Raw genomic sequence first — 27,758 nt, 5'->3', positions numbered from 1 at the left:
AGGCAAGAGACTGTGTTTACAACCTCATAGCAATCTACTTCCAGATATCTTTGGTAACTCAGTTTTTCCCCACCAATTTCGTCATAAAAGTGAAGTTGTTTCCAGGGAAAAATTATAAGAAAAATGAAGAATAGCTACAGTTATATTTAAAATAAACAGGAAGCGTTCACAAGTGCTTCCTTCCCATTACTTTAGTACAGCAAACTTGAATTAAAAAAACTTTTAAAAATAGCATTTTTTAAAAATCTTATTAGTAATTTTACTTTATTATTTTATTTTCATTTTATTATATTTTTACTTTGGCAAACATAGCGGCCCTGAATTAAGTGTTTGCCACCCGGACTCCATCCACAGGTGCACCTGACAATGTGCTCACTGGCCAAACTTGAGCATTCTCCCTCTCTTTCTTCACTGTCAAATCCTACTACCCGTTAAGGCCCAGCTCAAATGTCAACCTTCCCTGCAACTCTGACTTAGTATGCTGTCTTCTCTCTTATAATTTCTTTCAAAAAGTATTCTCGTTTTTTATGTTACGTACTTGATTTTCCTAGTGGAGAAAAACACAGTGCAGTGTATGTGGCTCATTTGGGTCAAATACTTACCAATACTTTTCAGACCCAGGGATAAGAAGATAGAGCTTGCCCTCAGGAGGTTCATAAGATAGCTGGGATCACAGACATGTAAACACTAAGCAGAAAATGCCACAAGTCCAAAATAATCCCTGATTTTCTTTGATCTTCCAATTATTCAATTAAAAACTAATGGAAGGTACACATATTTTAATAACTTCAAAAATGTTCTAGGATTACCACATGCTTAAAGGAAAAACAATTATACTATTCATTTTCTAACACTAAAATTCAAGATTAGCATAATGATCCGTAGAAAGGTAACCCATTTCAGCTCCATTTTTTACCTGTGGCATAAGCAATCTGATCTTTGGCTTGGTCCCTCTCTTTCTTCATTATTTCCAAGTCTACTTCAAGAGCTTGTTTGTCTTGCTTCAATCTTTTTATTTCTTCCAACAAATTGCTTTTTTCTTTCTTGACATTAGAGAAATACAAAGGCAAGTTACTTCCAAACACCATATTATGACATAGTCTGTAGTCCATCAAAAAGCAAAATGACATACACTTTCCTAAATTTCAGTTCTAATTTTATTAATTCTTCCTGCCACAGCCTCAAATCATGAATAGCTCCCCTACAATCTATTCTTACAGCAGCCAATGGGATTAGTGCACAGGCAGTTAATCTCACTCTTCTATCTAAAATTTTCTCATGGCTCATTTCTCAGGGTTAGCCCAAAGTCCTTATCCATGACCTTCAGGATCTCATAACCTAGTTTTGACTGCACTAATGACTGCACTAATCTTCCTCATATTTTAGCCAGAGAACTTCTTGCTGTTCCTTGAATATCTCATGTCACTTCTGTGATTTCCTGCCTGTGGCACTCAGTCCCCAGAAAGGCACATAGCTCACTTCTTTCACTTTAGGATTTCTGCTCAAAGGAATTACCCTAGGAACACCTTCGCTGATCACTCCCTGTAACAGACCAAGCTTTAGGCTTGGTGTGATGATTCACACCTATAATCCCGGCTTCTGTGAATGCAGATCTGGAGGATTGAGGTTCAAGGCTTGTCTGAACAAAAGTAAGACTTGATTGGGGATAGTGACATGTCTATTCTCAGCCAAAAGGGAAGCACAAATAGGAGGATTGTGGTATGAGGTTAGCTCTGGGAAAAACGGTGAGACTCTTTGAAATAGCAAGCAATGTACAGAAACAGAGAAAGCCATTATGACCCTGAGGTCTCTGCTTGACAAATTGTACTTTCCCTCCTTATGTGTCACTGTGCAGACTTCATCTTAATTTTCCTCACCTCTTTCCTCATCCAGCCTTTCCCGTTTGCTCTTTCCCCAGCTAAAGACTTCCCTTCAATTCTCAAATCTTTCTCAAAGAGAGCTTAACAATATTGTTACATATTGTTTTACCTCTACCATGATATCACCTATTATTCTTCCATTTTGTAAGTTTCCCTCACTTCTTGTTCAACTTATCCACTCCAATATAAGTTCCTAGTAAGCAATATTTATTTATCTCATTTACCTTCTGATGCTTAGCTGAATGCTTAGAACCATAGACTCTTTAGGTCTAACCCTAATAGATTCACAAACAAAGTTATATCCAATGAATCAAAAAAGCTGTTAAGTATCAGCTATTGCATTATCATACATTTAGATTTATTTATTTTTGACAATATTGAAGTCTGAACTCAGGGCTTTGTGGAGCCACTCTACTGCTTTTGAGCCAGGGCCTCCAACTGTTTTTGTTCTGGCTATTTTTGAGATTGTCTGGCTTTTTGTGCAAGATGAGAAAGGATCTTGTGAACTTTGCTCAGAATAGCTTGATTTCACCTCCTATGTAGCTGAGATGATAGGCATGAGCTACTTGTGCCCTGCTAGTTTGCTTTTTATTAAATTTAAATTTTATTGTAAAGGTGATGAGTATGCAAGTCAGGTGATGAGTACATCTCTTTTGAACAGTGTTCCCATTCCCTAAGTTTCTCCCACTTTATGTAACATAACTAAATCTCTTATTGGGAACACATATGTAACTAGAATTTTCCTAAATTATGTAAGCATTTGAAGAGATTAAAAAGTCATTTTAGTTTAATAGTGTGGTTCTTAATAGAAGGAATATGGAGAAGTAACTATCTTTGATACAGGATGTTTGGTAATACTGGAAGAGTGGTTATGATGGTTATGGTGACTGATGGGACCTATAAACACACTTCATAAAATTATGGCATGTTTACAAAAGATTTAACTTGTCCTCAGATTCTAAAACTTCTCTTATCCATACTCTTTCAGAAAACTCTGGAAGTGGTGCTGTGGTTCAAGTGGTAGAGAGCTAGCCTTGAGCTGAAGAGCTCAGGGACAGAGCCCAGGCCCAGAGTTCAAGCCCCATGACCACCACCACCAACAACAAAAAAATGCACTGTTGGGGTTGGAAAGGTGGCTCAGTGCTTGCCTTGCATGCATGAGGCCCTGGGTTCGATTCCTCAGCACCACATAAGCAGAAAATGCCAAAAGTGGAGCTGTGGCTTAAGTGGCAGAGTGCTAGCCTTGAGCTGAAGAACTGAATGACAGTGTCCAGGCCTAGTTCAGGCCCCACAACCAACAAAAAAGAAAAAGAAAACTCTAGGCCATGTTCTTTATAATACAATCTAATGTAGAATACATAAACAAGAAAAGAGTTATGGACCACCACAGTTTACCTTAGGTATCAGAGATATAATATGTATAAGAAATAGTTGTTGTTGCCTACAAATGTATGGCATGCTTTGAAAGACAGATGATAAGCCAAGTAATTTTTTAAAGAAGCAATTATCTTGAAATTATTTTTGTGTTTTAGCTGTACACTCTATACATTCCAATGCTGAATTTGTTTGAGATAAATTGTGTATGTCCTAAAAAAGTTATCTCTGCTATAAAGTTTCACATGATATACATCTAGTGTAGCACTGGATTATAAAGTAGTATTACAATATCTTCTCTACATTAAAGTCTCATGAATTCTAATCGCTAAACTTAGGTATTTTTTTTTCTTTTTCAAGCACAAAAGGTTTATAGCATTTATTTCTAGGAAAACAGTTTCTTCAGCTTATATTTCTTATAGCAACTATCACTAACTTTTTGGCTAATGTGGAACTAAAACCTAATTACTTCTTTTACTGTCAATATTTCTAGCACACTGGAGAAAATCTACACTATTTCATGTGTTGTAAGTGTCACAATGAAACCCCAAGCATTTAAATTATGCTAACCAAATATTAAGTTAAAAAACATGTATTTATTAATAACAATTGATTTTATTAATATTTATATAAAACCAGATCTCTTTTATAGTGTTGGGATTTCATAATAATTTTACTATTCCTAACAGTTAAAAATTACATGCAACTTACCTGCACCCCCCTCAGTTCTGCTAACAGATCTGTAAAACTCTGGTTTCTGGCTGGCTCTGAATTTTCTGGTACTTGAGATAGCAAATGGCTTTTGTGCATCTGTTCTCTGATTTATTTAAAAATAAAAGAGATATTTTTGAAAGTAAGGTAGTCCTTCAATATAAAATATTCTTAGTAATGAAAAGCTAATGAACATTACAACTACATCAATTATTTAAGATAAAAAATCTTATCTAAAAGATTAAAATATTGATCATGAAAGGAAAAGTATACTTTAAGGGAAATGCATGTAGTTTTAATTTAAAGAAACAGAATTCTTAAGTTTATTGATTTTATTTCTAATATACAAATATTTCCTCCTAATTTACAGAGGATAAAAACCAGTGATGCAGAAAAATATGCTGGCTGTATATTTCCTGTGTTGCTATTAAACTTGTCCTGTTGTTGAGGAAAAACTAGCAAAGGAAATCACACCCTACTGTTTGGCTTTTGAGTCAATTTTTCTGTTTTAAAAGAGGTATTATACAAAGAGTTTAGGAATCTATATAAGATGATCTAACCACAGTGTACTATAAACATTACATTGTGAAAATTTATTTAGCTCTTTAATATGGGACCCTGGAATAGGTTTTTTTAGAAGCCAGGTAGTATAAGATGTGATATTTTAATATTCATCATGGAAAGGCTAAGGCTGTGGTTCATGTGGTTAAGTATCTACCTAGCAAGTGGAAGTTCCTGAGTTCAAATCCCAATATTACCCTTCCCCCCCAAAAAAGGTCAATATGTATATTTGTTTGTATGTATCAGATCGACATGCTTGCCTGGGGATTACATCTACTGGGAGAAAAGGACAGTATTTTCTTTCCAATTCACACAAAAGTATCCTCTATAGCTATTTTGCAGCTGCTAGATCTGTCTACTACTGAAGGTCTTTCTACTTGCATGAAAGATCAACATGAGCTAGCAGTTGTACTTCTTATCCCACAGATTAATTACCAAAGAAAGGGAAGTAGCCTGCCAATAAATATGGTAACACTCATGAATTCATGACATTTATGATCAAGGAAATTTCTACAGATTATAGTCCAATCTAAATGATGAAATAATGTGGTTATGATTCAAGAATGCTAGTCATATTCTAAAAGAAGCAAGCTTGTCCATGTTTTAGGTTCTGCATCTTCATTTGTCATTAAAGTTGGAAGTAGAAACAACTCAAAAACTTTAGCATATTCCACGGAAGGAAGTAGTAATGTTGTCCCACTGTCTTCCCTAGTCTAGTGCTGGCTGACAACAATCTACTGTGTGTATTCTGGAAAAATACCCTCAGCCAAACCACAGTCCCTGGAGGGAAGATGTCTTCACTATTAGCCTACGTACACACCAGCCAGAGACTGGGGTGCCCTCTTGCCTCAAGAGGGGACCAACTTTGCAGTGTAATATGTTCTTCAAAGCTCTGGCAGAAGAGCACAATAAAGCTAGGCTGAAGCTATGACCAACCACATTTTACTCTCCCTCTTCTTGTCCCCATCTTGCTTCTCTTTCTCTCCTTTGTTCAGTGATCCCACAGTAATATCCCTTCTGCAAGGATGGCTATCCCAGCTTTTGTGTACATAGAACCTGCCTGAAGACACAGTGAAACTGAGTACTTAGTATGACACTTAGTGTGAGTTCTAAGCTTCTTTTTCTTTTTTGAATGTTGTGAATTACATGGTTCTTTAGGAGATGAATAAACATATCAGACTTTGTGAGTGATCACGATGAATACTGTGTATGCAATTTTCTGAAAGTGATGTTAAACTCAATTAAGAATATGTTGAAAATGTTAAAACAGTATATACTAGTCATCGAATAACAGGAAACCCTCTGAATCTTCAACAGATAGAGGCCATTAAATTAGAAATCAGTATACAATGGAAGAAAAATAAAATAAGTAAATGATTAATTTCCAAGTAAAAATAAATGTATTATTAATATAACAATAAGATGCACAGAAAGTCTAAATAAATTTCATGGTAAGAATTAAATAAATAACTTACTTTAAAGAAGCTAATTCAGTAAGTAAACTCTGGTTTTCCTTAAACATGTGCTCTTTGTTTTTCTTGTTTTGTTCTTGAAGCTCTTTCATTTGATTATATAATCTTTCATTTTCCTTTTAAATAGCAGAAAGATACAATTGAATTAAATCAGCAGTACTTAAAAAATAGAAGATGCGATCCTTTAAATATTTTACATTTCTCCAGTTTCTAAGTATGTAAAATCTCTTTCAAATTTTCTGTTTATTTTTTGGGGGAAACTTATTATATAAAAATATTTTCCAAATGCTCAAAATGATTGCTTGAAAAAACAGTTGCAAAATTTCTCAATGTCAGTATAATAGATCATATTTCACAAGGATTTTTTAATAGTAAAGTGGGTGAAGGAATCACTACACCCCAACTTTGTAGGCCAGGAGTGGATGATGTCCAATGGGACTCTATACAGACTTGTGATTCTGGACTGAAAGAAGAAAATAAATCCTAACTTGAGGATAGATAACACAAAATAAATCCTAATGAGTTGAAGTGATAAAGCCAACAGTGGCTAAAGCCGACTGTTATTAAACAGTAAGCTAAAGATTGAAAATTGTCAGGACAAAGCAGAACACAGACCTAGTATAAGATTAAGCCAATGAGATGTACAAGATGCTATGTCGAAAAACGAACTTTACAATTTAGGCGGGGGTGGGGGATGAGGGGGTGGGGGGATAGAAGGAAGTGTAGTTGTGGAGATGGGAGGGAAGGGATGGTAGGGGAAAAACAAAGGAGGAGACAACAAGGCTTGATACGAAATGTTCTCATTACCTTGCTCATGTAATTGTAACCCCTCTGTACAGTATTTTCACAATAAAAAACTTATTTTTTTTTTAAATAAAGAGCTATTCAAGCCATCTGAGAGAAATAAGGAGGGTTTAGTATTGTTCCTTTAGATATTCTAGTTTACTAAGAATCTGATTTTTTTAAAAGGGAGGCTTTCTAAGGATCTACTGAAAACTATGGAATATTTAACCAGTGTGGAACGGTGCTTAGCAGAAGGCACTTAAACATATAGATACCCTCAAATAACTTGTTACATACATGTTCTTCTATTAGAAGAGAGATGAGTGTCATACTTAGGAGGTCTGTGAAATGTTCAAATTTCCTTTCTATATGTTAAGATCTAGAGAAAAGGCTGAATTCAACCTCGTCACCTGATCATGGCATTGCATCCTGCAAAGTCAAGCTATTTCATGTAGAGCTATTTCTTTTTTTTTTTGTCCCTTGCTTTTGTACTTTTTTATTGTAAAAATACTGTACAGAGGGGTTACAGTTACATGAGTAAGGTAATGAGTACATTTCTTATTGAGCATTGTTGCCTCTTCCTTTGTTTTTCCTCTACCATCCCTTCCCTTCTACCTCCACAACTCTTCTCCCTCCCCGCCATCACCACTAAAGTGGTAAAGTTCATTTTCAACATAGTTTCTTGTAAATCTCATTGTTACAATGGGTCAACGTGTTTTTCTTTTAAAAATTTATTGTAAAGATACTGTACACAGGGGTTACAGTTACGTGAGTAAGGTAATAAGTACATTTCCTATTGAGCATTGTTACCCCCTCCTTTGTTTTTCCCCTACTATTCCTTCCCTCCCCACTTCCCCAACTCCTAACTACCCCCATACACAACCCCCCCAAAATTGTAAAGTTCAGTTTCAACAGTGTCTTGCATATGTCATTGTTACAATGGGTCCACTTATATACTTGTTTCCACTTATATCCTTGTTTTTTTCCTGCCCCTCCCCAAATTAGAAAAATGTATATACAAGATTGGAATCAAATACAGAGACAACAGGGGTTATAGTATAAGGGAAGAACATACAAAAGAAACAAAAAAAAAATCACATAGTACATTAAAAACAACAGCAACAAAGAAAAACCCTCTTGTGTCTCTATCTTGGGGTTCATTTCGCTTAGCATCATTTTATATAGTCATATGTACATAGCTTTTGACCTTTTCTGCTTGTCTGGTAAGATTACCCTAGATATATATTAGTTATTGCAAATAAGAGAAACCATGGGACCAAATGGGACAATGTCATTCTTTCTGATGGAAGCATGGAATTCCATTATATGTGAGTGTGTGTGTACGTGTGTATATATATATATATATATATATATATATATATATATATATATATATACACACACATATATATGTATATATATATATATATATATATATATAACATTTATATACAGACATATATATGCACACACACATTTTCTTGATCCATTCATCTATGAGGGGCTTCTGGGTTGGTTCCATATCTTAGCTATGGTGAAAAATGCTGCAATAAACATAGTTGTGCTGGTAGCTTTAGTATGGCCTTGTTTGTGATCATTTGGGTAAATGCCCAAAAGTGGGATTGCTGGGTTATAGGGGAGCTCTATGTGGAGTCTTTTGAGGAAACTCCATCCTGCATTCCAAAGTGGTTGTACAAGTTTACATTCCCACATATGACCATATAACCTGATGCTAAGTGAAATGAGCCCCAATATAGGGACACAAGAGGTTTTATCTTTGTTGCTGTTCTTTTTAATGTACTTATAATGTACTATGTGATTTTTTTTTTTTTTTGTTTCTTTGTATGTTTTACCCCCATGGCACAACCCCTGTTGTCACTGTATTTGATTCCAGTGTCTTGCATCTTGTATGTACATTTTTCTAATTTGGGGAGGGGAAGGGAAATAACAAAATGCTGAAATAAGTATACAGGATGACCCATTGTAACAATGAGATGTACAAGGCACTGTGTTGAAAATGAACTTTATAACTTTGCGGGGGTGGGGTTTGGGGGTGGAGAGGGGAAGGAGGAGTTGGGGAGGTAGGGAGGAAAGGGATGGTAAGGGAAAAACAAAGGAGGATGCAACAATGCTCCATAGGAAATGGATTCATTACCTTGCTCATGTAACTGTAACCCCTCTGTACAGAATCTTTACAATAAAAATTATATATTAAAAAACTGCTCACCTTGAAGGTATTAGCAATTAATTTCACAAACACATTCCTGAATACAACAGAAAAATGAACAAAGTATCTTTTACAAAATATTATAAAAAGGTCAATTTCTAATGAACTGCACTATTAAAATTAATAATAGGCCACATTCATTGACAGATTACTTGTGCCAGGCTAAGTGTATACTTATTCAGAAACTGGTATATACTGTCACAATTTGAATTTCACCATGACCTATTATTTTATCATCTACATTTACAGATGAAGACACTGGTATAGAAAGGTAAAGCAATTTACTCGGGGCTACACAGTAGTGTGCAGCTAAGACTCAAAACACAGTTCTCTGAATTCAAAATCCATACCACTTGGAATCTGCCAGTGCAAAAGGTACTCACCAGTCAAGTGATTTCCTGTCTAATATCTGTCTGCTAAATGAGCACAAATATTTTAATATACTTTATTTTTATAATAAAAGGGTCAAAAGCAAACACCACATGATGAAGACATGCCATACCTGCTGATATCCTTGAAGCAGTGTCTCTTGTTCTTCTATTTCTTTCTGGATTTGCTTCAACTTTTCTTCAGTGACAGGATCAGCTGTTTCTCCAAATTGTAACCATCTTTGTTTCCTGTTTGTTTCTTCGAAGCTGCTTAACTTTTGGAAAAATGCAGAAAATGTTTTATTTGCAGAGGGAAAGGAAAAAAATAACAATTGGAAATTTAAGGTGTTCAGACCTAAATGTGTTATAACACTGAGCATGCTGAATATGATTACAGATAAATCAATACAGTGTTTTATGCTGAAGTCCTGGTGAATTAAAGAACTCTGAATATTAAGAGTGACCTCTGAATCTAGGCTTTTTTTTTTTTTTTTTTTTTTGGTCGATCTGGGGCTTGAACTCTGGGCCTGGGTGCTGTACCTGAGCTCTTCAGCTCAAGGTGAGCGCTTTACCAATTGAGCCACAAGGCCACTTCCAGTTTTCTAGTGGTTTATTGGAGATAAGAGTCTCACAGACTTTCCTGCCCGGGCTGGCTTTGAACCATGATCCTCAGATCTCAGCCTCCTGAGTAGCTAGGATTACAGGTGTGAGCCACCAGCGCCCGGCAATCTAGGCTTTTTAATAGCAACTCTTGCTGAAACTTTGAGTTCTCTAAGAGTCATAATGAATTAACTGACTTTTTTTTTATTAACCAGTCCTGGGGCTTGAACTTAGGGCCTGGTCGCTGGTCCCTGAGCTTCTTTTTCTCAAAGCTAGCACTGTACCACTTGAGCCACAGCACCACTTCTGGCTTTTTCACTTTATGTGATATTGAGGAATTGAACCCAGGGCTTCATGCATGGTAGGCAAGCAATCTACTACTAAGCCACATTCTCAGCCCCATTTTTTTTTTTTAAGCCTGCTATCACAGAAAACAATCAGGAGCCAATCATGGCAACACATTTTGCAGGGAGAATAGTTTGCATTTTTATTTTCTTCCCCCAATGAATAAAAAGGAAAAACAGAATTATGTGGTTAGTACCTTGGCTTGAAGAATATAATTTTCTTGATTCAATTTGAAGAGTTCTTTTTCCTGTTGCATCTTTAGTTCTTCCAACTGATTTTCCAGCTCTTTCTCTTTTTCTGAGAATGTGACTTTAATTTGTTCAATTAGGGCTTGTGCACTCCTCCATTTTTCCTCTGCTTCCTGAACTCTTTCAAGCATCAATAATTCTTTCTCCTTGTTCCCACAACAGTACCCTAAGGAATCCTTTCAAAGAAAAGAAGTCTTTTATTATACTGGTTATATATGGATGTATAAAACTCACAGAATTCAGAAAAAAAATCAAAAGACAAAGCATTAAATTACATTGATAAAAATGTACTACTAGAATATTAGTGATCAGAATATCACTTTTGAAAACAATGAAATTCCATGTTTATTGTATTGCTAGTTATTTTTTTATGTTGATGCTCATTAATACATATTACTTATATGTATTAATGAAATTCACTGTGATATTAACATACAGGTATGTGCAATATGCCTTGATCATACAATCTATTAAGTATGAATTAGTGACACAATGATTTTGGAATATAACATTATAAATATCAGTGTGAAATTTAATACATACAGACTGAAACTGAATACAAGATTTAGTGGCAGTCAGGTCTTCATAATTCTTGGGAGTAGCCAAGCAATTTTCACTTTTAGGAATTGGTCTATTCACAGCTGCAGGCTTGATGACTTTAGTTCCAGATAAGATTTCTAAATATTTCAAATAATGGATGAAAGAACCACAAATGTAAAACTGACTGTTCATTCAACTATTATGACAACCATGGGGACACAAAGATAAAATGAAGACTTCAAAACAGGTTGAAATGCAACACTACAACACAGCTATTTCTATAATAACTGTACTAGTAAGAAAGGTTACTCAGTTATCATTCTACACTATCAGACACAGATGGCTAACTGATTCAAGACTTCCGATAAAGGACAAATGGAGTTAAATAAATGTAAGGGAATTGGAAAGTGGTATAGCTTCAGGCTTTATTACTTTCAATAAGTTCTTTCACATGTTCACAGTAATAAGAATTTCTAAATAATGAGTCAAAGAGCAAAGAGCATCTGATAACTTTGTAAAACATTTTAATTTGGGTGAGGTGCACCTTAATAGCATATTTTTGTAAACAAGGCACAAGATATAGTAACAGTGGAATCATCACTTGCAAGGACATTGTAGCAACTTAGACATAATTTCACAAGATTAATAATGCTGCTATCATACCACAGTCATATACATTAAATTAGAATAATATGATTAATAAATATTCTGGCCCAATTTTTCACTTTAAGGCAATTTATAAATCTCAAAAGGGTAGAAATAATTCTGAAGTCAATATATTAATTATTCAGTTACTAATAAACACCATTTAAGGGAAATACACAGAAGGGATTTTAAAGCCCGTTTTTAAATATTACAGGTCTCAAACACTCCATAAACATCTGTTTGCCTTAGAGGTAAATGAAGTACTTCAAAATTTATAGTTTTAAAATAATTTTTTCAAGATGCTAATTTTTTAAATGCTGAACTTACTATTCCATTAAATGTTATACATGATTGTTAAAGGTTATACAAGATTATTAAATATTTAGAAAACACAGAAAAGCCAAAAGAAACAAGTCACTATCAGTTTTTCAAAAAGACTTCCTTTCCATCTTTTATTTATAAGCTTGCCAAGCTTTCCTTGTAGAATAATGGTGATACTTAACTAGACTGCTTCATGGAAGAAATCCCTATGCAGAAGCAGCAACAGACCATGCATGTCACTGGAGGTAAATTATTGCGTAATGTCTGCTAGCAAGTGATTTTCTTCAGGACCAAGCAGCTAGAAACAGCCTGTTCCTACATTCTTACTACAAATATTTTCCTTCCTCATGTCTTATTTTTTTATTCTCTCTTAGTGGTTTGTAAGAGTCTTAAGTAATTATTTGGTTAAGCTCCAGCAAATGGGCTTCTTTTCCACCCTAACCAGTATTGATCCCACCAATATACTCTTCATTGTCTCTGCTGAGAATCTGTTTCCTGAAGAACTCAACTGGTGACAAGTAACAAAACTTCCAAAGGTATTACAAATTTGAGTACAGCAACATCTGCTGTGGAATTGTCTTTAATTATATATCTACACACGCATATATATATATAATGCATCTAATAGTCTAATAAGAAAAAGTAATTCAATATAATAGGAGTCATTATCTATCATTACATAAGTAATGTGTAGTATGATTATTAGAATTATGGTAGTCAAAATATTATAAAAATTTGGAAGATGGAAAAATAAGCTTATACATTATATAACTTTACTCATAAAACCTCAATAACCCAAATAAAAAAACCAAATTGAAAACCTTGCTAAGAGAATGGAATAAACGGAAAACAGAGTACCAGGAATTCAGAAGATAAGGTAAAATAATTAGATTGACTAGACAAAGAAAATGAAAAAAGTACTATGAAAATACACACACAGCAACAAGGAAGACCTGAGTCACCATCAAAAGAGGAAAGGAGTTGCTGGTGGCTCACACTTGTAATCCTAGCTACTAAGATCTAGATATGAGGATTGCGGTTCAAAGCCAGCACAGGCAGGAAAGTCCCCAAGACTCTCGTCTCCAATTAACTACCAGAAAAGTGGAAGTGGCACTGTGGCTCAAGTGGTAGAGTGCTCGCCTTGAGCTGAAGAGCTCAGGGACAGCACCCAGACCCAGAGTTCAAGCCCCATGACTGACAAAAGGAGGAGGGGGGGGGGGGGAGGAAGAAGAGGAGGAGGAAGGAGGAGGAGGAGAAAGAAGGAAGGAGAAGAATAAGGCAAGAGGAAGGAGGAGAAGGAAGGAGGAAGGAGGAGGAGGAAGAAGAGGAGAGGAAGAAGGAGGAGGAGGAGAAGAAGGAGGAGGAAGAGGAGGAGAAGGAGTAGGAGGAAGAAGAGGAGGAGAAAGAGGAGTAGGAGGAGGACGAGGAGGAGGAGAAAGAGGAGAAGGAGGAGGAGGAGAGGAAGGAGGAGGAAGAGGAGAAGAAGGAGGGAGAAGGAGGAGAAGGAGGAGAGGAGGAAGGAGGAGGAGGGGGAGAGGAGAAAGGAGGAGGAGGAGGAGAGGAAGGAAGAGGAGGAAGAGGAGAGGAAGGAAGAATAAGAAGGAGGAGAGGAAGGAAGAAGTTTGAAGTACACTGTACTCAACAAAGACCACCTTGTAACACCAATGTTTGCTAATAAAAAAGTATACTGTTGTAGACAACTATCAACTTTTAAGTCCTTTCCCTTGTTGTTTTTTTCACTTTCTGTGACCTAGACTAGCTAGGATGCCAGTGTTTGGCTTTTACAGCAGCTTCCTCCAGGGTGCTTTACGGCTTGAAAGACCAACTCTACTCCTCCTGTTCCTCATCTTCCTATTCAACTTATGTTGCAATGCCACCTATCCACGAAAACTTCTTTACTGCTGACCTCCTGCTTGCTAAAACCAAGCACACTTGTTCAGTCCTCATCTTTCTTTATTTATCAGCAATTAAAACAGAATAGCTAATTGTTCTTAATATATTTTCATCAGTTGTTTTTCAGAATTTTCTGGACTCTGGGTTCCTCCAATCCCTTTCATCCTTTGCTGGTTCTCTCTGATTTATTTGACCCCTTAAGGTTTGCATGCCTGGGTCTCCAGTCTGGTTTTGTTCTTTTTTCCCTTCTCTAGCTACCTTCTTTCTCATAGTTTAAAAAGCCACTTCCATTAGCTTTTAACAGTATCTTCTAAATGGTACCTATAGTCCACATTGCCCTCTTGAACGCCATCCACACTTGTATCAGACTCCTTGACATCTCTTCTTGCATGTCAAACTGACATCTCAAAAATTGGCTAGTTTTCCTAAATCTAACTCTACCTCAATATTCCCTATGCCAGAGAGCAGTAACTCCATTCTTCTAGTTGCATAGCCCAAACTTTTAGCAACCTCGAATTAATTAAAAATATATCTTCATCACTTTCACTCCTATTAACCTGGGTCAAGGTCTCTTACATCCTATAAACTATATCTTTTAGAAAAGGAATGTAGTTTCCTGAGACCAAACCTGTACCAAGGCCATAAACACAAGTAAAATAACATATACTATAGGTGCAGAATTATATATTGAAAAGAGTATATTATTACCTTTTTTCCTAGCTTGATTTGAGGTGGGAATGGATCTCAAATTTTTGCTTTTCACAATATCCTTCGAAGTTTTCTTTTCAAGAGTCAAAAACTTGAGTGGTGAGCTGGGTTTGCCATAGCCTGAGCTCCTAACTGATGTGAATCCTCCACTCTGGGGTTTTCTTTTAAGCAAAGGAGGTGCACTTTTGGCCTTCTTATAGAGTATTTGCTTACCAATTACAGCTTCTTCTCCAGAACTAAGCTGAGATCTGAAAGTCTGTACACAACAAACACTAACTGTTCAGTATGTAAATAAACTCCAACGATTATTGTTATTGAAGATTTACCACATGGCAAAATGGCAGTGGCTACCAAATACTATAATTTGCAAATTACTGATATATAGTAGTTTGCTATCAGCAAACTATTATACTCAAATGCTCTAGCAGAAGCTTAGCAATTTGAAGGTTAGCATTAAAACAAAGCAATACAAATTATTAAAGTGAAATAAACTAGTTAGAATGCAAAACTAGAATGAAAAGAAAAGCAATGAAGAACATATTTGGAACTAACATTTGGAATCTTATCTTTTTCTCAGTTTTAAGATACTTAAAAAATTTAACACCTGTCTAGTTTTACAGAGGTGATTTTTAATAAATATTTAAATTAAAAATTAAAAAATAAAAATAAAATGTTGGAAGTAGGATATAAAGTACAACAAATAAAAAAAGCATAAGTTTCTAGGTAGCATTAATAGTATGCCTATCAAATGTTAATTTTGGGATGTGAGGGCGATCTGGCTGCAACATCTGTCACCCCATTGATCACCAGGGTTGATTCGGCTGATCTGGCTGCCTAGGTAGGTGTCCCCTTCCTCCCTCACCGCTCCATGTGCGTCCCTCCCGAAGCTGTGCGCTCGGTCAGAGAGGACGACCATCCCTGATAGAGGAGGACTGGTCTTCGGTCAAGGGTATACGAGTAGCTGCGCTCCCCTGCTAGAACCTCCCAACAAGCTCTCAAATGTTAATTTTGTTGCAATAAAAACCATTGGGAAGCCTGTACAATGAGCACTACAATCATACATATTTTCTTAAACTATTTAAATTTTGGATTTATTCTTACTGAAATGAAAGAAAAATAGAGAAAAGAAAATGAAAAGAATTTGTAAAGAGTATCTTCTAAAAGAAAAGTTAATGGTACATGGTATTTTCAAATTTGGTAATAAATTCAAAAGAGGTTTGGTAGTAAATATTACCCACAAATGTCTAGAATCTGAAGGAACCTAGACATTTAAATAACCAATCTTCCTAGCTCAAGAAACACATATATATTTATAGTATTTATGAATTTTACATAACTTCACTTTTCAATATAGCAAATCAGTAAAAATTATAAATACTTGGGGGGGGGAGGATGGGAAGGGATGGGAAGGGAGGAGGCTACAATGCTTGATAAGAAATGTACTCACTATCTTGCCCATGTAATTGTAACCCCTCTGTACAGTATTTTCACAATAAAATAAATAAAAATAAAAATACTTACTTTATGAGTTTTATCATCTTGTGATAATGAGGAATGAACAGATACCTTTTTCCTCAAAATATCAAGGCACATTTTATCAATATTATCTACATGTTCTTCCATAGCAGTTACTATTGGACTGACATTTTCCATATTTTCATTTATTGTCTTTTGTAAAGTCACATTCTCATTATTTCTTTCAAAAAATTCATTGGCATGTCTTGGGTCTTGAGAGACAATGTTTGCATTCATCTTAAGGGGTAAAGAAGTAATATATTCACTTTCTCTACTATCAGCTACTTTCTTAGAGCTACAAAACAAAATAGGACACAGAGGATAAACTATGTACTATGATTCTTAAAGTGTCAGTTATACACACATGCCCATTATAAGTAAGTTTTAACTATTCAAATTAAGTTCTGTTAAATACATTATTTATACTTTTGATTAACACAGAAAACTCACATAGTGTCTCATATTTGTTTTGAGTTTCAGAAAGTTTTAATGCTGTATAATAACAGATTCTGCAGTATAATCTATAAGTGACTCTGGAACCTACGTTATAGCTCAAACCAAAGACAATGGAACTTGAGTTCATGTTAATATATATATATATATATATATTTCTAAATAAAATTTTGTATCCTTTATTCATAGTTTCTTATTAAGTCAAACATGTACTTGAAGTAGGAAAAGTATTTTACAGATTTCTTCCAGAAACTAAACATATTGACATATGGAGCTGACTGGAATGAAACCGATAAGAAGGGTTTCTGAAGGCCTATAGCACTATTTAAAAGCAAAGAAAAACTAACAACAAAATAGAACAGAAACAAGAATAAAATCCAAACATCAGCTACTGAGAGACTTAAAATTACCTGCAGGCAGGAAGTAGATTAAGAAAGGCGTTAATCTCTAAATATGAGCATACTCTCCTAAATTTAGTTATGGCCAATAGTAATAAATCCTTCAAGAAATAAAATCAAAAGCTTTGTAGAACAATAAATTTGTAAGATAGTACATCTTAAGAAAGAAAAATAGCCTAATCAAGAAAAATTACGTCCATATGATATAGGTCTTTACAAAGTCTTTCTATAGTGTTCAAAGTTGCAACATCAGCCTGATAACTTCCCTTTCTGAAGAAAGTATTTGTTGTGTTCCATCATTATATACTGGGTAGGAGTAAAGAAATATAGAACTTGCTTTAATCCATCTTTGGTAGGCAACAGAAAACAAACCCAAATCTAGAGACAATCCCTATCTGCTTAGGGAAGGGTACAAGTGGCTAAATGGAATGATTATCTGGTTGTTAGGTTTTTTACAGCAGAAAGTTGCTAGACACAAAATAATTTATTTTCTTTTTTTTTGGGGGGGGGGGGTCCGGTTGTGGGGCCTGAACTCTGGGCCTGGGCGCTGTCCCTCAGCTCTTCAGCTCAAGGCTAGCGCACTACCACTTAAGCCATAGCGCCACTTCTGGCTTTTTTCTTCTTGCTTATGTGGTGCTGAGGAATCAAACCCAGGGCCTCATGCAAGGTAAGTGCTCTACCACTGAGCCACCTTCCCAGCCCTAATTTACTTTTCTTTTAGGCACACAATACAAGCAAACCACAGTTACCAGACCTCTTATCTGGATAACTAAATATGCTGATGTTACTAACAGAAAACTAGTTGAAGTGATGTGTCACTTTTGTAGTGAGATATCTAAAAGAAAACTATTCCTTCTTTCTCTGCTGACTGGTTGAATGATACTATGACAATCTTAAAACTATGCATTGATGACAGAAGCAGTCTAGGAAACAAAATAACTGTGCAGTAGAACTCCACTCCAACCCCAGTGCCTCACACGGGATGCTGATTCGAACAAGAATAAATTGTTGATAATCTATGACTACAAGGCTTCCAAGAGTTGTTATAGAAGCTAGAATTAGTTACCTGGCAGTTTATTGTAAGTGTTATAGATATCCATACTAAAGGTCAATTATTAATTATAACTAAGCATTTCACGTAAGTAGAGTTGTTCTCAACTTTCACACACAATCACAAAAATCTAGAATTCAAGATACTAAAATGGCTTTACTTGCAACAACAAAGACACAGATGTGTAAGAAAATTGTTCAGAAATACTAACATTCCTCGAACAGCAATCTCCCCTTAAAAATGTCAACTAGATTTATTGATCATTTGAAAAATGCCAGGCTTAGCAATGATGAGGAAAGAAGGCCAAATAAATTGATATGATGAGAATCATCTCAAAGAATAGTCCCAATGTGTTTGTTGAAAACACAATCGATCAAATTACTAGATGAATGGATAAAGATTTTTCACAGCAATATTTCATGGAGATCAAAGCAAGCTGACTGCTTCCCCTGATTATAGTCATATGGTCTTGGGCAACTGCTTTATTTTATTCTACAGTTTTCTTGTCTACAAAATGCAGATAATAATGGACTATTCTCATGGAGTTAATAAAAGGTAAAAAAATTAGTGTAGGTAGAGAATGGTATAAAGTAAATATGTGATAGATGTTACTTGTAATCATCACCATCTGATTCTTGTGAGCACTCAACTAAGTTGGTTTTAATCTGGATTCATCATTTGAAGTATAAAATAATAGTGTGTGTGTGTGTGTGTGTGTGTGTGTGTGTGTGTGTGTGTGTGTGTGTGTGTGTGTGTGTGTGTGTGTGTGTGTGTGTGTGTGTGTGTGTGTGTGTGTGTGTGTGTGTGTGTGTGTGTGTGTGTACTGGTCCTGGGGCTGGAACTCAGGTCCTGATGACTGTTCCTGATCATTTGTGCTCAAGACTAGTGCTCTATTACTTGAGTCACAGCTTCACTTCTGGCTTTTTTGGCAGTATTTGGAGATTAGTTTCACATACTCCTGCCCAGGCTAGTTTCGAACAGCAATCCTCAGATCTCAGCCTCCTGAGCAGCCAGGATTGCAGGCATAAACAAATGGTGCCTGGCTAATGAATAATTAATAAACAATTATAAATTGTCAAGAACACATGAAAGATGCTACATGCCAAGTTGTCTGTAACAAAAATTAGTGTGACTTTTACTCTGTGTGGAAGAAGGATAATGGGTCACACATATAGCTAAAAAGTGCATTTGTGCTAGCTGGCGGATTCTCATAAAGCTCATTTCTCTTGAGACTACTGGTAGAAAATAGCCATTAAATAGCCACTTAAAACTGATTTAGAAAAGAACAAAGCTTCACCAAAAAGATAAAATTCTCTTTTGCACTCCTTGTGAATCAACTGTTCCTCAGCTATTTAAAGCTGAAGAGATCATATTTTTTAGAGCAAATTAAGGCAGCAATTTTTTTAGCAGCATCTACTATTTTCTTTTAGCAGTAGAACTTCAGTGAATTAACTGAGTATAATATAATAAATATATAATAATAAAACATCGGTAGACACATATAAAGTGTTACTAGCCATTAATCTTTCCCTGAAATGATTACAAAAAACTAGTGATGGTAAAATTTCCAATGACACAATAAACAAATAAGCAAACAAAATTCAACTAATTAACCTACACAACACATTCTAAAAAATGCATACCTGACAGCTTGTAAATCAATAGCTCTGGCCCCATAGGAGTCTATTCTGATAGGTTTCATCAGCTCCTCCACTGTGGGCAGATCTAAGAGTAGGAAAAGGTTAACGCAGAAACCAGAAATGTTACACAAATTGTGCAATTTACACACCAATACCACAATTACATTTTTTCTAGTTGATGTTTTGATGAATTAGTTGAGAATAAACATAAAAAGAAACAAAACAACACATGTAATAAACAAAGCCTTCCATCAGAGATGGTTTGATACCAGGCAAGCTTCCTATCACACTGATGAAATATCAGACATACCAAATATCAGTATGAAATACAAGCCTTGAATATTAATACTGAATATATATACATATATATATATATATATACCAACACTATCTTCACATCTGCTAAGTTGTGCTTAGTGATCTCAAAATACTATTCTTAGAAAAATATGTACATGTAAAAAGTAAAAATGTAAATTCAAGTAGTTTGTTGACTTGCTCAAAGCATATTAGATAAAATAATTTTAAATTTTATTCTATGTTCAGGTAATCAATGATTCCCAGATTTTAAGTTGAACAAAGCCTATCAGTTCAGAGAATGAAACAAACAGATTTAAGTTGAACAAAGCCTGTGTGTGTGTTCAGAGAATGAAACAAACAGATTTAAGTTGAACAAAGCCTGTGTGTGTGTTCAGAGAATGAAACAAACATCAGGACAGTATTAAATTTAAAATATACTATGCTTAAAGAACATCTCCAACAATGGATAATTTTACTTATTCATCTATATATCTGTCTGTCAGCTTTTACCAGATTCAGTAGTAGAGATGTGTTTTGAAGGCTCTTCATTTTCTTGAGGGTGATCTTTTGTAGAGCTTTTGATATTTTCTATTGTGTTACTCTTAATTGTTTGTTCCTCTGTATCTCCTAAGGAATGGGCCACATGACAGTAAGCTTGATGAAGGGCTTCAATGTCACTATTGCTTTGTCTGTAGGAAACACCTATCAAGATAATTACAATATCAGGGTATTGTTACATGGTCAACAATGAGAAATACAGGACATAAACATCATTCTCAAACTGGTTAGAAATAGAGAATCAGGCTAAAGGGCATGAAAACATTACAAAAAGAAATGCTTAACTGAAACCTACACGCATTCATGACTGTATCTTATAGCAGGCTCAAGAATTCTTTAGCAGGTTGAGATGAGTCTTGACATGCGAAATGAATCTGTCTTAGTTATCATCTTCTCATCCTATCACCTAATCAATTTCTGTACTGGATAAAACTATTTTTAAATACCTCAAACTGACATGTTCCTTTGAAGGGCTCTACTTTCCTTTAGTACTACCACTTTTTTTTTCTCCTATATTCTACACCATCTTAGAATCTGCATTTTTCAACTACACTTCATTGTTGAGAGCCCTGCAGGGAGTCTCTCTGCATGATAAGCTTGACTATCTCGCTGGAACATCTCTCGAGGCTATTTACAGAATCTGGTCTTTGCATCCTGCCCCAAACAAAGACCAGGTAGCTGCTATTGACCACCTTTTCACATTGCCCTAAGCAAGCATCCTGCAGCTGCTAGCCCAATGAAAAAGCTTCCTTATTCTAAGCATATAAATATCCCTGTGTGAAAAATAAAATTTGGCAGCTTGATCAGAATCCTTGTCTTGCTGTCCTTCTTCGTGTCTCTTGTCCCTTCATTCCTTCTCGCTTAGGTTCACTGCCCTCGTTGAAGTCCTGCGGGTCGGGACAACTGGCGCCCAACGTGGGGCACGAGCCTCTGACTGAGGAAGGAACGCCGTCCTCCGGGAAAACTTGGCCAAGTACAGTCCGAGATCGCGAGATCGCCTCGACAGACCCCACCGAGAGACAGATCCAGGAGGAGAGTGGGGACGGCGCATGGTGAGTGACCCACTATGGGACAAGCAATATCGTCACATGATCTATTTCTGTCAGACCTCAGGGAGGCCTTCAAGACACGGGGAACGCGGGTTAAGAAAAAGGATTTAGAATTATTTTTCTCATTCATAGAGGACTTGTAGGAATCATAGATGCAAAAAGATGGCAAAGAGTAGGAGATTGTTTAACAGATTATGAAACCTTTGGTTCAGAAAAGGTTCCTGCTACGGCCTTTTCCTATTGGAATTTGATTAATGAAGTTTTAAAAGGTTCTCTATTTGATAGTGGAATTTTAAAACTTGTAAAAACAGGAGAGGAGGTTCTCCAACATGCCTCTAGGCCCCCCTCGGCTTGCCCATCAGTTGTATTAGATATGACTGCTGGTCAATTTACTGAAAATCCCTTCCTTTTGTGGCCCAGCCCTTCAAGGGCCCACTACCCCTCCAGATCCAGATGTTTTTTCTCCCTCCCCTTTACCTAACCTGGCACCTTTACGCGAGACTCTTCAACATAGGCGAGAACACCTTCAACTTTTAAAAGAACTGCGGTCCCTTGATTATGAACTCCGCATACTGGCCTTGGCCGATACTCCAAAAACGCCTGATAAAATTAAGGTTAGATCAGGCCATCAATCAGTTCTCTCCTCTCCAGTAACTCAGAGCCAGACAGATAGGACCTCAGAGGGTGGGGAGGATGAATCAGAAGAGGAGGAAAAGGAAGATGAGGAACAGGATACTGGGGATGAAGAGGAACAACCTACCCAGGGAAAAGGCCAACAAGAGTATAAGAGGCTTAGCCTCTGGTTTGTTGAAAAGCTTAAAAATGCATGTGCCCAATATGGCTCGACTGCCCCTTATACATTAGCCTTGTTAGAAAACCAAAGTGCGGCGCTGGCTCACCCCTAATGGTTGGAAGTTCCTGGCCCGTGCCACCCTTAGTGGGGGTGATTTTGTTTTATGGAATGCGGACTTTAAGGAACAATGTAGAGAGACCGCGCAAAAAAATTTGGCTAAAACATCTTCAAAAACCTGGACCTATACTAAACTTTTGGGTATTGCGCCCTTTGATACCAATGCTAAACAGGCACGCTTTCCTACTGGACTTTTGGCACAAATTCAAAACGCTGGCCTTTATGCTTGGAAGCGTCTCCCTCAAAAGGGATCGGCTACTACTTCCCTGGCAAAGGTTAGACAGGGGCCAGAGGAACCCTACAGTGACTTTGTCTCGCGGCTTAACTTGGCTGCAGAAAGGCTTCTTGGGCCAAGTGAAAGTGAAAGTGCCTTTGTTAAACATCTTGCCTTTGAAAATGCTAATCCGGCATGTCAAGATGTCCTCCGACCACATAAAAACAAGGGTGACCTCTCTGAGTTCGTCAGGCTTTGTGCTGGAGTAGGAACCGCTCACACCATGGGGCTCGCCATAGGTGCTGCCTTTACCAAGGCATTTCAAGGTTCAGTCCCCAGCTCGCATACTTGCTTTAATTGTAAACAACCTGGTCACTTTGCACGTGAATGTCCCTTCGGCAAAACAAAGCCAAGGGGCAGTGCCCTCCAAAGCTACAGGTAGACCACTCCCTGCCACTCATTGTCTTTTAGATCAAGAACAAGTGGCCCCAAGGTGGCTGCCAGAACGCTTGATAAAACAGGTGAATGGCTTACCACAACCCAGGGGAAGCCTTCCCCCCCGAGGATGATGCCTTTTCTCTTGCAGATGCAGCTAGAACTCCAGACATGGACCATCCTGTTTAAATTTATTAAATAACAGATTAATCTCTTGGTTTCTAAGCCCATACAGGTTCATCACCATCGCCTTGATATGGCAGACGCCTTGATATGGCAGACCGCAGCATCGAGATCTAGGATTGACCCCAGGCTTTTAATTAGTGTTTTGCCATGAGCTTGTTCCAGTGGGAAACAGCCCTCCCTTTTTTTTTCTTATTTAGAAAACCCTCCTTATTCATAACTCCTGACCATTCAACGGGCAAGACCTATTGCCATAAGGGATAGGTTCGCCCCTCCTCCTATAGGCCCCTCCGCTTGGGGGAGGATGCACCTATGGGAGGAAGAAGAAATGCTCTAATCAAGGGTGCAGGTAAGACTGCAGGGGGATGGATCCGCGAGATCCCAAAACCCAAGACCCCTGAGTGGCAAGCTCTGGTGCATGACGGTTGGCATGCATACCCACAAGCCGTCTCCTCAAAAAACATGCCAAGGTCTGTAAAATTCCCCTCCCCGAGTGAGGACGCTCGCTCGGAGCGGAGAAAAACCCTGGGCCCTTAGAGGAACAGAGCCTCTGTCACCCCCTCAAAAAGAGCACCAACAATTGATGGTCAATTTTCTAAATAAGAAAGGGGGAGATGTTGAGAGCCCTGCAGGGAGTCTCTCTGCATGATAAGCTTGACTATCTCGCTGGAACATCTCTCGAGGCTATTTACAGAATCTGGTCTTTGCATCCTGCCCCAAACAAAGACCAGGTAGCTGCTATTGACCACCTTTTCACATTGCCCTAAGCAAGCATCCTGCAGCTGCTAGCCCAATGAAAAAGCTTCCTTATTCTAAGCATATAAATATCCCTGTGTGAAAAATAAAATTTGGCAGCTTGATCAGAATCCTTGTCTTGCTGTCCTTCTTCGTGTCTCTTGTCCCTTCATTCCTTCTCGCTTAGGTTCACTGCCCTCGTTGAAGTCCTGCGGGTCGGGACACTTCATCTTTTTAAAAGCCATTTCCTAATGATCAAAATCCATTCATCCTTAGATCTATTCAACCTTGTGAGACATTGTACATTGTCCTGTTCCTTCAGTTTCTTCTACATCCTCACTATGCCTACTCCTTCACTGCCCGATTCTCTATTTCTTCAGGCAATAGCTCATCCTGGTGACCTTTCTCTGGCACTTTAAGTACATTCATGTGCTCATTACTGCCAAACCTATGCCTTTTTCCTTGTCAAAGTTTCTAACAGATACTTCAGTTGTCCTATGAAGAACATCGGACACATTCACAGCAAATTCATTACAGTCTTTAGCAAAATTTGGATCACTACAATGTTTCCTATTTAGGGGATGGAATCAGTACCTACTCAGCTACTAAAAACAGAAACCTTGATGTCAACCTTTACTCCTTCTCTTCTACTTCTAGCTCATCCCACCTGCTAAAAAATTTAAGAAAAAAGTGTTCATTTGCTTTTAACTTCTAACAATGGGATGTTCCAAATTAAAGAATGAGTTTCTTTTTCTCTTGATACCCATGGTTAACTAATCCTTAAAAATTAAACAATGTATTGTGTGTGTATCTATATTTATACATTCATCTTCTGTACACATTGTAAACCTTACAAATAACCTCCTGAGGATATTCTCAACTGTAAATGTAAGTAGTAAAGTGCCACATATAAAAAAGAATGCCTTACAATGGAAATTTTTGTAGCTAATGTTTCAGATCATTAGGACTCTTTGGAACACATGCAGTAAGTAACAAATATGCTTAAATATACTAAAAAAACTATGTAGTGGAGGATACTGCTAGAGCAAAACTGACAACTGATAAGGGAAAGGAATTCTCCAAGATGGTCTGTTTACTGGGGTGAGCCCAACTATTTCTCCAAACCACCAGCCAATATCAGGGAAACATGATTGAAAGAGAATTTTTTTTGGTGAAAAAAGCATAAAGTATTTTCTTTTTAAAGCCTAAGAAAGTTTAAGTATCTTCTGTGCAAATGTAAATGACTTTAATGGTGAACAGCTTTGTAATACTTAATACTCACACCTAACTTGACAGGTATGAAGTATGAGAGAGCAGCTCTGAGAAAGAAAAATAAATGACCTGAAAGTCAGCAGCTAACTAAAGAGACATTAGGGGATGCTCAGAGAGAAAAGTAGGAAAAGGACATTTATACTAACTTGTATCTTTCACCCAAATGATAGTAAACTAATCCCACAATCACATAATTTTTTTTCATGGATATGGAAAAGACCTTACTTATCTGTCAAAACAGAGAGGACTCTATGTAGTTCCTTTATTACTAGAAATCCAAAACTCCCTATACTTTTCAACTTGAGAAGTTTGAGAAGTGTTAAATACTGTATTTTAGAGGAAAGGCCCCAGTTTCATGGCACGATATTGTCATACTGTGACAGCTGCAGTCAGGCAGCTTTGCACTTAACTCCAGTCATGGCGTCTTCCTAAAAACAAATGCAAATAAGAAAAAGGCCAGATCTAGCCTGGGGCTAGGAAAATCTCATTTTTATATTTACTAATCATTTTGATCCAGCATAGCACAACAAATTCATAAATGATATTATTGACAAAAAACAAGCCTTCTTATTACTAGGAGAAAAGTGGTGAAACCAAACCAAAAAGATATTGAACTTTTCAGTTCTTAGATTAAATTCAGATGCTCATTGGAAGACTTCCCAATGTGATTTAGCAATAATAACTGGTAAATTCAAAATCCCGGGGCCTAACCAAGTGTATTTGCATTATATACCTCCAAGTTTTTAGTATAGCATAAAATAAAGGCTATAAAGAATAACAGCTATACAATTGAAACTTATTGCATGCTTAACTTATCACTGTACTAGCACTAGCCATGAAACATTAACCACTACAATGCCTCCTTTGAAGGGAAGAAAGATTTATGTACAGTAATTGTCCACTGATATACAGTTGGTAACTGGCAAGGCTGGAAATAAGAATCCAAGTATATATAACAATAAATTCATACACTACTGCATTGAAGAACAAATCAAACTATTTCATATTATAGAACATTTGAGAAATAAGACCAAAAACCACGACTTTATATAGATTGTATCACCTTTGAAATTTTACTTTGAACAATATATTTTAACTGTCTGAGCTTTTCTTTAGTAACTTACATCAGTGATTTTCCTACTGTATTTTATTTTATTTATTTTTTATAAGTTTTTAATGTAAAAGTACCTTACAGAGGGGTTACAGTTACATGAGCAAGCTCATGAGTGCATTTCCTATCAAGCATTGTTGCCTCCTCCCCCCACAATCCCTTACCTCCCACCTCCATAACTACACCCCCTCACCTAAATTGTAAAGTTTGTTTGTTCTTCAACATAATGTCTTGTACATCTCATTGTTACAATGGGTCAATCTGTATCCCTATTTAAATATTTGGTTTTTTCCCTTCCCCTCCCCAAATCAGAAAAGTGTTTATACAAGATGCAGGGTACTGACCTCAAATACAGTGAAAACAGGGGTTACACTGTGGGGGAGGAACATACAAAGCAACAAAAAAAATCACATGGTACATTATAAATATGTTAGAAATGATAGCAAGAAAAATCCACTTGTGTCACTATCTTGGGGTTCATTTCACTTAACATCATCTTATCTAGTCATATGTACGTAGCTTTTGACCTTTTCTGCTTACTGTATTTTATATTCATAATTCTTCAAGAATATGTCAGGTTCCACAGATGTTTGACTAAAATTCTACTCTAACTCATATTTTAAACTTAAGACATTATAAAACCGAATCTTCACATTCTAATGTTCCACTTTCAAAACTGCAATTTGAAGACATTGTGGTAACTATAATACTTTGCTAGTTCTTGTGTTTTATTGTACTTGTTTTCACGCACATCTTAAGAGGTCTCTCATTTAGCTGTCTATAGTATATTGCTGATTAGAAAAGCTACAGCTCTACATTGATCTTTTAAAGTAATCTATGTCAGCTTACTAACAACTGGTAGATAGATTATCACAGCACATATGTGACATGGCTATTTAAATCAGCAGTCATAAGAATAAGGGAATAAGGGTTGTATGTTCTATACACTGTCATCATACTATAATCACCAGTTCAAGTGAGTAATATGTGAGTAATATGGAAAAATTCCTAGTAGATAATTTTTTGTTGTTTGAGACAGTAGCTCACTATGTCAGGCTGGTCTTGAGCTCAAAATCCCATGTGTCAACCTGCTAAGTGTTCAACTTGCTGAGTGCTAGGAATATCTCTGTGTAGGAATATCTCTGTGTAACCCTGTCCAACTAAGATGCTAATTTTTTGACTTTCATATTTATAAAGATTAAAGTTTGTTAATTAAGTCCAGAGAGTGAGGACACTTGGAAGGGTGATGACTAGAAAAAAA

General features: G+C 36.6%; 1 protein-coding gene across 1 annotated transcript in view; it reads right to left on the bottom strand.

Annotated features, from left to right (window-relative positions):
- Cep162 (centrosomal protein 162) overlaps window positions 1-27,758 on the bottom strand; it is a 76,978-nt gene that overhangs the window by 26,028 nt on the left and 23,192 nt on the right. Inside the window, exons 10-19 of the mRNA XM_042668572.1 lie at window positions 20,541-20,732; window positions 19,737-19,818; window positions 16,198-16,486; window positions 14,677-14,932; window positions 11,113-11,246; window positions 10,518-10,745; window positions 9,511-9,651; window positions 6,002-6,114; window positions 3,966-4,071; window positions 917-1,043 (exon numbers count right to left, since the gene is read on the bottom strand). Of these exons, the coding sequence (XP_042524506.1) occupies window positions 917-1,043; window positions 3,966-4,071; window positions 6,002-6,114; window positions 9,511-9,651; window positions 10,518-10,745; window positions 11,113-11,246; window positions 14,677-14,932; window positions 16,198-16,486; window positions 19,737-19,818; window positions 20,541-20,732 (1,668 nt within the window). The remainder of the gene's footprint in view (window positions 1-916; window positions 1,044-3,965; window positions 4,072-6,001; window positions 6,115-9,510; window positions 9,652-10,517; window positions 10,746-11,112; window positions 11,247-14,676; window positions 14,933-16,197; window positions 16,487-19,736; window positions 19,819-20,540; window positions 20,733-27,758) is intronic.

Source organism: Dipodomys spectabilis, unplaced genomic scaffold (genome assembly GCF_019054845.1).
Source record: "Dipodomys spectabilis isolate Male_0828 unplaced genomic scaffold, ASM1905484v1 ptg000457l, whole genome shotgun sequence".
Lineage (NCBI taxonomy): Eukaryota > Metazoa > Chordata > Mammalia > Rodentia > Heteromyidae > Dipodomys > Dipodomys spectabilis.
Note: the sequence above shows the minus strand (reverse complement) of the source record. Positions and strands in the feature narration are given on the sequence as shown.